General features: G+C 45.2%; 1 protein-coding gene across 1 annotated transcript in view; it reads left to right on the forward strand.

The window, feature by feature from the left end:
• PMM1 (phosphomannomutase 1) overlaps positions 1-13,956 on the forward strand; it is a 103,538-nt gene that overhangs the window by 9,397 nt on the left and 80,185 nt on the right. Inside the window, exons 2-3 of the mRNA XM_086963492.1 lie at positions 7,191-7,308; positions 7,571-7,647. Coding sequence (XP_086819618.1) covers positions 7,191-7,308; positions 7,571-7,647 — 195 coding nt within the window. The remainder of the gene's footprint in view (positions 1-7,190; positions 7,309-7,570; positions 7,648-13,956) is intronic.

A 13,956-nucleotide genomic window follows, 5' to 3' on the forward strand; every position in this document is an offset into this window, starting at 1 on the left:
GGCGGAGGAGGAATTGAACAGTAGGACCAATCAAACTGATAATGATGCTCCAACGAATTCCGCATACCTTAAACTCGTAAAACTGCGAATGGAGGAGGAAGAACAGTTAGCAGAAAGAGCAGCCAAACAATATACAGTAAATAGGGAGAACTGTTACGAGTTGAACGAAAGGGTGGGCAAAATGCTAGCAGCTAGAACTAGGCAGCAGGTGTCCTTTGGGGATATAAAAGCAATTAAATATAGTTCAGGAGCGACTGTAACCAATGCACAACAAATAAGGGAAGTCTTTAGGCTTTTTTACACGGATCTATACTCTGAAAGTGATATAAAAGACCCTGAAGATATAATTGAGTATCTGAATTATCATGAGGGGGGACAGTTGGAGGAAGTAGAGAAGAAGAGGATTGACAACATGCTAGAATTAGAGGAGGTAAAAGCAGCTATGAAGAGTTTACCATCAGGAAAGGCGGCTGGTCCGGACAAAATCCCGCTAGAGTTCTATAAGGTATTTTGGGAGGAGATACGTGGAGATATGTTACATACTATGAAACAGGCACAGAAGGGAACTTCAATACCAGGCACTTGGTCGGAGGCTGAAATTGTGGTTATTCTTAAGAAAGGGAAAACGCCAACTAACCCAGGGTCATACAGACCGATTACTCTTATGAATACGGACACTAAGATCTATTCAAAAGCACTGGCAACAAGATTTGCCAGTGTAATAACACCTTTAGTTACTAACAATCAACATGGCTTTATACCGGGACGGGGGACTACACATCACGTAAGGAAGTTAATTACCCTTATGGATAAGACAGAGGCTGATGGGGATCCATTTGCGGTACTATTACTTGACGCCGAAAAAGCTTTCGACCGTGTGTCATGGGTATATATGTGGAGTGTTTTGGAAAAATTTGGTTTTGGGAGTGGTTTTTTAACAGCGTTAAAAACATTGTATAGAGAGCCTGTGGCGGCAATAAGAATCAATGCTGGGTTAACGGACAAAGTAAAGATCAACAGGGGTACAAGGCAGGGCTGCCCATGCTCCCCGCTGCTATTTGCAATATATCTAGACCCTCTAATTAGAAGACTGGAGTCAAACAGGAACATTTCCCCAATTGTTACACCTAGGGGGGAGTGTAAAATATTGGCCTATGCCGATGACGTGGCGGTCATAACATCATCACCCACAGAGGCTATAACACACGTGGAGCAGGAGGCAAAGAATTTTGGGAAGATCTCCGGGTATTCTTTGAATACTGGGAAAACACAAATCATAAAAAATAGCAAGGCTCTATGCCAGGACCCTCGGGTGGCACGGACGGGAACCTATTTGGGAATAACCATAACTTCAGAACTAGATAAGATAGTTGAATTAAATATTGACCCTATTGTACGGAAAGTTGGGGGGGAACTAGATAGACTGAACAATCTCCATCTTACCTTGGTTGGAAGAGTGAACATTATAAAAATGTTAATCATGCCGAAATTTTTATACCTCTTTCGAACAATTCCTTTATGGTTTGACAACATCTGGTTCAAAAGGATTGAGAATATGATTAACAAATTTATATGGTCCAAGGGGAAAACTAGGAGAGCGGCGAGATTTCTGGCACTCCGGCGAGAAAGAGGAGGATGGGCGCTACCAGACATCAAGATGTATTATTGGGCTGCTGCCCTGCAATATATGGTAGGATTAATAGGCGGAGCTGAAGTAGAAGGGGAAGATCACCTAGGGTCATTAGCGGTATATGGTATATTGATGGGTGAAGAAACAAAAGATATTTTTTTGAAAAATTTTGACACAGCATATTTTAAAAGAACACGCTTCAAGACTTTAGCGGACGCACATAAAATATGGAAGGCATTTATGAAAAAGTTTGGTCTAGGGAATTTTAATAGGTATACGAGGTTACACAAGAATACGTTATTTCCGGGAGATATATTTTCTGATGTAGTTTTTGCAGAATGGTATGGGAAAGGGATAAAAAAACTAGGAGATGTAATGGGGACACAAGGGGTGAAGCAATTTGTAACAATACAGAAAAAATTTAATTTGTCAACACAACATTTCTTTAAATATTTACAAGTAAGGAGTTTTTTACAAAATAAAAGAGGGGGTACATGTGGATTTGAAAAAAATAACATATTGGAGATAATAGAGACTGGAGTAGATTGTACAATTAAAAGATTTTATTTTGAGCTAAACGAACAAAGGCCAGATGATATGGTTAAATGGGGGGAAATTTGGTCAAGGAAGTTGGGCATAGGACAAGAGTGCTTTAATACATCATTGGAATTGGGGGTGAACATCCTATGCTCTGCGTCATTACAAGCACAGCATTACAAGACTATGTATTGGCTATATTATACCCCGGCCAAACTGGCACAGTGGGGAGCGACAACTGGTATTAACTGTCCTAGATGCATGAGTGTAGTCGCAGATGCCATCCACATGTTCGCAACATGTCCAAGTCTAGCTAGAGTACTTAAAGAGATAGAAATGTTTCTACAAAGGGCACTAAAACTACCTGTTAACCTAACACCTGCGATTATCTTGCTAGGGGTAGATGGTAATAACGTAGCTGATACAGGGAATTATTTCATTTTTGTGGCTATGGCAGTGTACAGATTGTGCGTTGCCACTGTATGGTTAGACCAAATGGCTCCATCATTCCAACAATGGTTAGCCAGGCTGTTGAGTATATACAATTTAGAAAAAGCGATCTACTCCAGAAGAGGGAAAAGGTTGAGGAAAATAGGCTTGGAAATATGGGGGATAATAACGAAATGGAAGGAAGAAGAATGATCTGTATAGGAAATGTAAATGTATATAATTTGTATATAATCTGTAGTAGTGTGTATAGGAAAGATACATGTATATAACGTGTATATAATCTGTATGAGTCTGTAGACTTTGTGTAAAAAAAGATTTAATAACGAACAACATATATACAATGTGCTTGATGTTAATTTGTATGTATAAGTAGAGGTAAATCACTCCAATACGGAGGGATGTATTAATTTGGTGTTAAGAAGTTGTTTCTCTTTTTGTTTACCTTAGTTGAAACATATGGTGTAAACCTCATATGAGCAGACAATGCTGTTTTCCTTTGTTATTTGCTCCATGCCCTCTCTGTGCTCCAGAGGGGGGGAAAAAAGTTAAAAAACTATGTGAATAAAAAGATTTAAAAAAAAAAAAAAAAAAGAAAAAAATTGTGCCCCTGGTCTTATTTTTGTAATTTTATTATGGGATCCAGGCCATATGAGCAGCCCCATAGAGCTGAAATGCTGAGTGCGTCCCAAACGGTGCCACAACTCATATCTGACTGTTGGTCCATGGAAACAACCCAAGAAGCAGCGAATGCCTCAGACTCCAGAATGCTGGTGAAATTATTTATCTTTCTTAAGTGTGTATAACATCAACCAACCAGCGCTGGACACCCAAGCTGCTCTCCCTTGAAATGAAAACCAGGGAACAAGTCCTAAACAAGCAATGACAAAGCAATAGGTCTGGCCTTGCCAAACGCACCATTTAAACGAAAAATCTTTGCAAACATATGCAATATGTAAAGAAAATGTAAAAAATATAACCAAAGTTTGTAGCAGAACAGCCGAAGTGCCTCATCCCCGTCACTGAAGAGCATTCCTTTTCAGGGATCTGTGTAAGTGATCAGAATAAATGCTGTTACTCACTGTGCAAAATAGGTAATAAAATGCGCAGGAAATCTACTGCCCTATGCTATATTCTGTGGTGGGCAGAAGCAAAATATGAGAGAGCTGCGGACCAAAAGCTCCTATAGGTAAATATATTTTAATTATGATTATTTTGGAAAACATGATGTGGCGAATGAAGTAAAGCTGTCTCCAAGTCAGACCTAAAATAGGTGCTGCCCAGGGTTAATTGCAAAATAGAACAGATGATGGACGGAATGCTGAACAAATCAAACATTCACTCCCAGTCATAGATCTGGGCCAAATCCATCGTTTTTTTTTAGCATGCCACGCCTATCGAGTTTAGACCCAGCCATATGTAAATCAGTGTTGACCCTGCTTCCCATGGGAACAGTCCAGCCCAAACTGCTAGGCCCGGTCCTCCCTGGACCAGAAACAAGCATCCTATGACCGGTTTCGGTGTAATTAGCATAGAAGATGTATAATGATTCTTTTTCAAAGAGAGGGCTTTTGCAGCCTTCTTTGCAGTTTGTGGAAACCTTCTAAACTAGCATCTATGTCTGACAGTATGTGGTGTAAGTCTCAGTGCCTGCATATTTGGGTGAGGAATCCCTATGTATCCGCACATGCGCTGTGTGTGTGTAGGCTGGTGTATGTACGGGATTGTGAAGGGTTAAATCTGATGTACATGTGGGGCGGGGAGTGTATGAATGCATTAGGTACTTAATTTGTGTAGGTCTTTGGCGTTCACACTCGTTTCTGGAACCAGGACTTATTTTAGATCATCAGACTTTGATGCAGAGCACCTGAGAGCAGAAAAGGAACAAAGAAGGTGGAAGAGAAATTGCATGAAATGAGTGACCAAGGGGAACGAGGAAAGGCAATTAGTCCAATATCGAATGTGCAAATAGATGCAGCATAAGCACATTAACCCTTTCGATGCTGATGACGAGCTCAGCTCGTCATGATGCACGGTTGAGCTGTGCTGATGACGAGCTGAGCTCGTCATGAAATAAAGTAAAACAACAAATTCCAGCACAGGACGGGAAAACGCCTAGCAGCCATGTGGTTAATGTTTGACAAACCACTAAAGGCAATATATTGAAAACTCCCTTGCTTTCGATACAGCCTGCTTTTGTTTCTACTTCACATGACAGCCATATGACAAGAAAGTCTTAATTATAGTAAGTCTTCAGTTTTCATAACACAGCAAGAAAGGAAGGACTATGGCTGAAAAGCACATGTTGACATTGTTGAATATCTATTTTTTTGCTCTTGGAAATGTCTTGTGCTGTACAATTGATTCTTATTAATATATGAAGAAAATAACGTCTGTGGACAGCTACGTTTTTTAATTAATGTTAAAGGTATTTGTATTAATGTGAAAGGTGCCTCTAAATTTGTATTTTTAGACGTGGTTAAGAAAATCTCAAGACAATGGTTGAATGAGTCTGGTCAAAGAAAGGCAGGGGTTGAAAAGGGCAGAATGCCTAGGCTATGCATATTGTAAGTAATAGATCTTTTTGACAGCTGTGCTTTAAAAACGAGACCTAAAAACGTGAATATAAAAGAAGATGTAGTAGTGAAAGACCAGGTTGTATTGGGAACAAAATTAGGCCCGGTCAGACATTTGTGGATAATGACCTTTCAGGAAAAGTTGCTAAATATTCGGAGCAATTTTGGGAGAAAGCTCTGATAAATTAAGCATTCTAAACTCATGGGGTTAGTAGCTGGCTAGACACACCACTACACACACCATTATTCCACTGCATCTCGCCCGGTCACCTCATCTAATCTTCAGGCCTATACATTTCTCTACTTCAGGTCCCTTAGTCTCTGCTCCCCCCCTCCCCCTCACCCACCCCCACCAAAAGATCCTTGAATGTCCTGCATTATATCAGGCCATGTGTCAGAGCACCATGCGAATCCTTCGTGTTTGGAGGCTTCTGTTCAACCACTAGCATTATTATCCTCTCTCCTCTGCCTTTCCTTTCTTCCTCCCTTGATTTCCTTTTCCTCTTTAAATATTTTTGTCATTCTTCTCCACTCTGCTGTCTCACTTCACCATTTGTCTTGCTCCACATTGCTCTCCTCGCTCAATCCATTTTGTTGCTCTCCTGCTGTGTGTATTCTTCCTTCCCTTTGTCATTTTGTCCCAGAATGTAAAAAAATTCTCAGTAACTTAAAAAAAATGTTTTTTGTTGGCAAAAACATTTGTCTTTTTGCTCAATTTGGTTGTTCGCGTTGCTTTTATTTTCCTTCAGTGGTGGACAGCATAGCATTCCCTTCCCAGTTTTTAAGGTGACAGTGTGGGAGCGGGAACCTGCGGGTCGTCTATCTGCTGCTGGAGACAAAAGTAGAGCCTCTTAGATGGCCACCATTCATAATCTGTTTCCCTGCACAGGCCTTTTTCACCCCACCTCCAGGTAATATTACTGCTAGCTGTGATGCTCATAGAGAGCACAACCACTCCTAGTGGCCTGAGAGACTATAGAGGTGAGGAGACCCATCACATGATGTGCCTGCTCAGTGTGGCTCATGGTCATACTGCACAAGACAATGAGCCAGCCATTATCGGTACTTAGCTGTAATGAGCGCCGGTCTTCCCTCTAAGGCAGTAGCAGCCTTTAGGACCACGCGCTAGAGGTAAAGCTGGGCCAGGCAAATGTGATTTTATCGACGTCTCCCAAAGACGGCCTACCAGCTGACCTTGGCATCAGACCCCTCGGGCCATGGCCAATTGCCCACCTTGCCAATCCGATGCTGGTGAAAGACAGTCATTGTAGGGTGGTGGAAGAATGAGGCATCGTTGGAATCTAGATTACATATTCCTGGTATTCGGCAACCCCAGCAGTCAGCAGCATGAGCAATTGGTTTCTGAGAAATGTTGGGGAGTTTGTGGGAAAACAAATATTTCCCGTGAGGACTAGGTGTGTCTGTACAAAGCCTATAATTTGTGAAAATACAAAGGCACAAAAAATTGGTGCTTGTAGACTTGACATGTGAATGTGCTGCATGTGGTGATGGCGTCGGATGTTGACCTTGCTCTTTTTAGGTGTGAAGCAGATACTGCTCGAATGCCTGGTGGGTGCTTCATGGGTCTGATGGGAGATGCTTGTGGGCCTTTAAGGCGCTGTTTGTGGTGCTGGCAGGCACTTCTTCTGGCCTTCTAAGTGCTGTTTATGGCCTGGGAAAGCTCTGCTTGTGGGTCTGGCAGGCATTGCCTTTGCATCTGGCAGATGTTGCGTGTGGCCCTAGCGGGTTATCTAGTGTGGGCCGCTGAGTGCTGTTTGTCTCTTTACCTCTTCACATAGCCTGGCTGAGTCGGTGTGTTGTTTTGTATAACTTGCTACCCAGGCCTTAAGTCATGGTCACAGATGATGTTTTTGCTTTTCTCAGCTCTAAGAGCCATGCGTTGGAATAGGCTCCGTGTAGACGGGTCCTAACAGCCCTTGTTGCTGGTTTTACAGCTCCCCTCTCTTACACATTTCTCCCACACTGTTCCCTCTCCACAGAAAATAGAGGCCGAGGTGGACGAGTTTCTGCAGCAGCTGCGCCAGCGGGTGGAGATCGGAGTGGTCGGGGGCTCGGACTACTCCAAGATCGCAGAGCAGCTCGGGGAAGGCGACCAAGGTACGGCTCTTCGGTACTCCATCTCAGGCCATCCGGCCCTCCCTACTTAGGGGGAAGAGTGGAAGACTCCATCCTTTTTATCCAAAAATGTTAATTTCTCTCTCCCCCTTTTATTTACATTTTCTGCTTCTAAAATATTCCTCACTCTAATCCCACGGGATTGGTACGTACCCTCATCTTGTCCCTCTCTGTGGTGAGGGATAGGAGGGCAGGTCGGATTGTCTGACACCCATGACATCTCCCCGTTTGGTTTCTCTTACAGTTGTCCGCAAATTCGATTACGTCTTTGCCGAAAATGGGACGGTGCAGTATAAGAACGGGGAGCTTCTGTCCCGCCAGGTGAGCACCCCTCTTGTGTATGATTTACATAAAATCTTCCTCAGACACGCTCCGTAGTAACTTGGAAAATTCTGCCATGATGTTTTATTTTTTAATAACAATTATCCCGTTCTGCGAGGGTTGGATCCATGCCAGATTTCCAGTAATCCACGTTAGATAAATGTACATATTAAACATCTAAATGCTATCTTCTGCTCTGGGAAAGGTTATGGCGAAAGCCGGGTGTGCTGGAGCTCTCAAATACTGGAAGTGGTTTTTATGCAGGGGTCCAGCTCAACTCCATCAGCCCAGAGCCATGTTGGGATTTCATGATACCCACCCAAATATGTACATACAAATAATCCAAACAGAACTATTTATATTGTGAAATGTTAATATGCCATTCCGGTGCAATTGTAAGCTATTATGCTGGATCTGGCCTTCTTAAACAAACAATCTCAGTCATGAGAGCAAATATAGCTCTCAGCCCAAGCTACTTTTTTCAAATATGTCCTGAAAGTTTCTAGAGAAAAGAAGTTTTAGCTGAACAAGACCTCCAGTTAAGCAGGGTTACCTGCTTCTGTCTGTCTCAATCCACTGCCCTTTTAATAACAAGCATTTGCAATGCAATAGGTCTCGCATTTATGCAAGTTTGAGCTATTGACATTGCAAATGACTATGCCTTTTATTTTTGTTGTTGTTTATAAAAGATAAATAAAAGGCATTGTCATTTACAATGCCAATAGCTTAAACTCTCATAAATGCGAGACCTATTGCATTGCAGAGGCTTGTTTCCTGAAACAACTGTGTTTCCTCTGGGGTTGTGGTGTGTCCTTTAACTAGCGCCTTCAGATGTCTGTAGTGAGTAGGGGTGTGCAAAAAAGTGCATTGCACTGCTGAGGTGTACACTCCGGTTTGGGCAGTCTGACACGGATGTTCCGTTGCCTCTGTGCACTAATGTGTGCACGGAGTAGGCTCCTTAGACACCCACTCTTCACGGGTGTGAGAAGTTGGCCTGATATATGATGTTTCCAATTCTGGAACCACCTTGTATCAGTCCAAACAATCTCTTATGGTGTCTGGTTGTAAGTCAACCTTATAGACAAGCTATCCTAGGGGTAGCATGGACTAAGCAGCCTGAAAGGCTAAACTCAAGAGGTCGTGTTAAGCGAGCTGTTTTACCAATCACAATCCTGTAATATCAAATGAAAGGACACCACACAAGTATATATTATAAAAATGTATGTGTTTATTACTAAAATAATCCCCAGTACTCTTTATGAGCAAAGGGGCACAAGCGTTTAACCTAAAGCACAGTATAACATATGAAAGTGGTACAATTATGGATGAGGGCGGGTGGCCACTCAAACCATATATTAGGAAAGTGGTATAAGAGATACCAATCGAACAGTGGTTAGGCCTAGGGCCTAGGGAATTGCTGGGAGCAGTCGGGACAAGCAATGCTGAAGTCGGGAAAAGCCTGCGGGGGTTCGGGTGCAGCGCTTAAAGCACACGCATGCACCAATGCAAAGTCAATGGTGCGTAAAAGTTACACAGTTAGAGTTTAAGGATACTTCCGCTCAACCTAGAAGGATACAACTTTAGACACAGACCCTAGAGGTGTGTACCAGTGTGGGAACACCGGCGTTGCTGAGTTACCTCACCCACAGGAAGCGGGTGCATAGGGTCGAAGTGGCGTTGGGTTTCGTCACGCAGGTTGTTGGTGCTTGAAGCTGAAGATGCTGCAGGCGATGTGAAGGAGAAGTGTCCGGTGTGATCCAAGGGTGGATCAGAGTCGTAAAGTACCTGAAAGCAGAGGGGACAGAGTCTGGGTCACTCAGCAGTGACCAGGGTGGAACTAGGCAATGTCGGGCGCAATCAGGTGGTTGTCGAGGAGCTTCTCTCCGCTGCCACGTGGGCTCTGGGGCATCTGCGAAGTCCAGGAGCGGGTCACGGGCTGTCCCACGAAGGCTCTCACCGTCGGCGCAGTCGACTTCAAGATCGGGGCAAACAACACTTGGCAAGAGCAATCCACGCAGGACTGGAAGATTGCTGCTCACTCGGACCAGGAGGGTCAGAGCGGGTGCTCCTTTTCAGAGGAGCGGGTGCAAGTCTGGAGCAACCAGAATCACAAGTCGGATTTCAAGTTTCGTCGGCACAGGGGCCACAAGCCAGCGGGCAAGTGACCGGCCAACGCGTTGAGCCAAAGGAAGCAGAAGGGCCCCACGCAGCACTCGTCGAGTGTAGAGGGGTGATCTTCGGTGCAAAAGTGGCTCAGGGCTGGGGCTTCTCAAACCCCGTTGTACAGCTTCGAGGGTCACTCGTGGGCTGCGCGGTCAGCATCTCGTGGTCTTTTCAAGATGGCGGGCCCCACGCTTCCGGTCGCCTCCACGGGTCTCAGCTCTGCAGGGACTGTGGATCGGGCTGTTAGAAGGCAGGCAAGCTTGATCTCGTCGATCTCTGTCGCTCGAGTTCCGGCGGGAACTGCAACAAAGCGGACGTCGAGGTACTGGATGGTGCCTGTTTGCACAGGGTGGTCACTCCTTGACCACAAGGGAGATTCTTCAGTCTTCTACGTCGAGTAGGATGTCGAAGGGTCCAGAGTTTTGTTTCAAATGTTTCATCAGGATAATCTGAGTGCGTTGGCACTGCTCCCATTCTTATACCAATCTAGGGGGCTGGATTACCTGCTAGGTCCCCTCCTATGGGTGGGACCCAGGTAGGGGGTGGATACACCCCTTTCCCTTTGATCCAGGCCACGCTGGGACTGAGGCTGGTGTGCCCCAGAACCGGTTTGGCCGGATTATGCAAGGGGAAGCCTTGTGCTCCCCAGGCAGTGTCTGGTTTCTTTCAAACCTCCCTGCTACAAACCATTATCTCCTGTCTGGGGTGGTGTAACACCTCCCTGCGACAGGAAAGCCTTTGTCCAGGCCTCCTCTGCTGAGTTTCGGTCAGCAGCAGGAGGTCAGACTTGTGTCTGTGGCAGAAGCATCCATTTTGTGGATCTGAGGCTCTTTTTAAATCAACGGCGTTTTAGCAAAGTAACATGTCGTCTCCCTCTAGAGGGGTGGAAAGCTACCCCCGTCGCCAGGACTGGCGAGGGGGTAGTATTCCAAATCGTATGACACCTTACACGACATGTTTTGATAAAGCCAAACCAAAGTTGACATATAACCGCGAGGATTATAATGCACTTAATAGTATATGGTATGGCAATATCCCGGAACAGCTTAGGGAATTGGTCCCGACAGCTGCAGACAGGCTCAGCTCATGCTAGAGCACTATCTCACATAAAACCACGCACTCTGCCTCCAGGATTGTTAAGGCCTGCCATAGGAGTGGCTTATAGGTTTATATGTTTCCAGATAGGTTTAGATATAGGCATACTATATCTAAGCAAGGGGTGATTACACCACCTTGCCCCAGCTGAGTGATCAGCCAGTTGTGTCAATTTTGGATAGCCAGCCAGGGGTGGCAAAAGATATGCTGCATCCCCTGGTAGGCCTTGGATGCACCTATGCCCTGGGCACCTATAGTGCTCTGTACAGGGGCTGATAAGGTGACCCAAGCCAATTTAGTTATGCACCTAGGGTACATGAAATCCATTTTACAGAGAGAGCAGATAGCCTGGGGCCCTGATTAGCAGAGAACCAGGCCAACTAAGTCGAAAACCAGCTAAACACAAGGCAAAAAATCTGGGGTAACCATAGTCAGGTAGCCACCTTCCTACAACGGGGTACTTTAGGCTGGACTAAGCCCACACAAGAGCCAGGCTTCACAGTACTGGGTTAAATTAAACCATAAGGGAGTCACTGTGTGTCACTCAATTAAAGATAGCGGAATGGCGGAGGCTGCAGTGAGATCTGCTCAAATGTGAGATTACTACCTCTGAAACAGGGCTGTGCACCGAGGTGTGAGACTATAAGTCTAAACAAAAAGTGAGTGAGCGGCTGCTTCACTGTGTTCCACATCACTGAAGTACAGAGGATGACTGTACCTTCAGTGAGACATCGCACTAGTGAGAGGCCTATACCCCAGCTGAATTATGTTGTGAGAGGACATACACCGTGAGAGAGACTGCTCATTCCGCGTCTGACTTTATTACAATACATGGCATGATGGAGGGTAGAGTGAAACTGTGTGCCGTTGTGTAAAACGCGCACAAGCTGAGTGACACGTCTGATGAATGTGCCACTCTTAAAGTCATTGGGATGGCTGAAGCTGGGGTGAGACTGCGTGTGCATCACTGTAAGGCCTACACACTCTGAACAAGGGCTTGCACTAAAGTGTGAGAGGGAGCTGTTGTGAGAGACAATTAGGCATAGTGTTCGACAGCATGCAACAGTCACACCGACTCCCAAAAGTATAGTGAGGGTGTGCTCCAAATAGTGAGCAACACAGCCACTGAGTGACAAAACTTCAACGTGTACAACTACATTAGAGTCTACAGACTGACCAAGCGTGGAGAGAGACATAAACCAAGCATGAGACACGCGTACACTCAGTGCACAGAGGTGGGAAACTAAACACACAGTCTGATTCCGCCAACATGTGCAGCTCTGTTTAAAAGTATAGTTTCACAGTGGCTGGAGTGGGTCTATGCCTCATCGTGAGACCCATATCCACCTAGTGAGGCTGTTCATTAGCGTGTAAGACTCACAGCAAATGTGTGAGTGCGACGCAAACAAATGATGGACGGAATGCTGAATTAATCTTACATTCACCCCCAGTCAAGAGATCTGGGTTAAATCCATTGTTCTTTTGATCACCATGCCACCTCAGTTTAGACCCAGCCATATGCAAATCAGTCTTGACCCTGTGCCTCATGGGAACAGTCCAGACCGAACTAACAAGCCAGGTCCTCCCTGGACCGGAAACAAGCATCCTGTGACCGGTTTCTGGCTATTACCCTTCATCAGCCAGGCTAGGTTGAATCCAGTGGCACAGTGAGCAAGGGACCCACGTCTAGGCATACCCATCCCACTTAGGGCGAAAAGTGTTACAGCAAACAAATGATGGGCGGAATGCTGACAATGCAAACATACTCCCCCAGTAAAAAGATCTGGGGTGAAATCCATTGTTCTTTTGCCCACTACGCCATCCCAGTTTGGACCCAGCCATATGGGAACAGTCCAGACCAAACTGCCAAGCCAGGTCCTCCCTGGACCGAAAACAAGCATCTTGGGACCGGTTTCTGGTTATTACCCTTTATCAGCCAGGCTAGCTTGAATCCAGTGGCACAGTGAGCAAGGGACATACGTGGGGCATACCCATCCTTCTTTTTAAAAAAAAAAACCTTTATTGTGCATTCAAATAAAATTACACACAAGGGCCTACAACCACAGGGGCCGGCCGCTAGCCAGAATATAAGTAAGTGTGTCATTATATACCACAGCTCTTTCGCCGACATCCCTGAGGCCCGGCAGTGATTCAGGATGAGATTTGTAGCAACGCAGGATAGAGTCGTAATGTATTATTGTTTTTTGTTTTTTACAAAAGAAAAAGAAAAATAAAGAAAAGAAGAAACAAGTCTCAAGGCATTGGTACATTGTACACGGAATTGTGCTCGTACGGGAGGGACCTCCAAGTGCAATGTTGTGTAGACTTATAATTAGTAGAAGGCGTCAGGTGGGTCAGCGGGGAAGGCGATGAATAGGAACAAAATTAAACAATACATGGAATGTCGGATCAGGGGGAAAGGGAGATGTCCAGATTATCATCAAAAGGGGGCGTACATATGTTTCCGCGGTAGGCATTCCACTGGTTCCAGGCTTTAGTCCACGCCCTAGGTCTTCCCCTAGCCAGATACAGTCTTTTCTCTAAACATACACCAATCCATATTTTCCTTCCATACCGATACAGTGGGCAGCCGCTGGGAACCCTACAACTGTGCAATGTCTCTCTTGGCAATCATGTTTCCAAGGGTCGCCCACCGGGTCTGAGCAACACTATAATCATTCAGTTCCCACACATTCAATAGACATCGCCGAACTTCAGGCAACAGCACAACTCCAGTGACACTCTCCATCACTGCATGCACACGATTCCAGAATGCAGCCACCTCCGGGCACTCCCAAATGATATGGAGGAACGTTCCAATCATTCCACAGCCACGCTTACATAACCCATCAGCAGAATAACCCATACAGACCAAACGAGGACGGTGACATTCACACGATGGAGAATTTTAAGTTGGACGAGGCGGAGACGGGCGGGAATAGCCACCTCCTTAGCTGAAGATAATGCGGACTGCCAGTCTTCATCATCCAGTTCCAGCCCATCCCCGGTCCAGACTTCCCTGAGAAGTACAAGGAGTTCTGCCCGATTATA

Source organism: Lissotriton vulgaris, chromosome 1_1 (assembly GCF_964263255.1).
Source record: "Lissotriton vulgaris chromosome 1_1, aLisVul1.2, whole genome shotgun sequence".
Lineage (NCBI taxonomy): Eukaryota > Metazoa > Chordata > Amphibia > Caudata > Salamandridae > Lissotriton > Lissotriton vulgaris.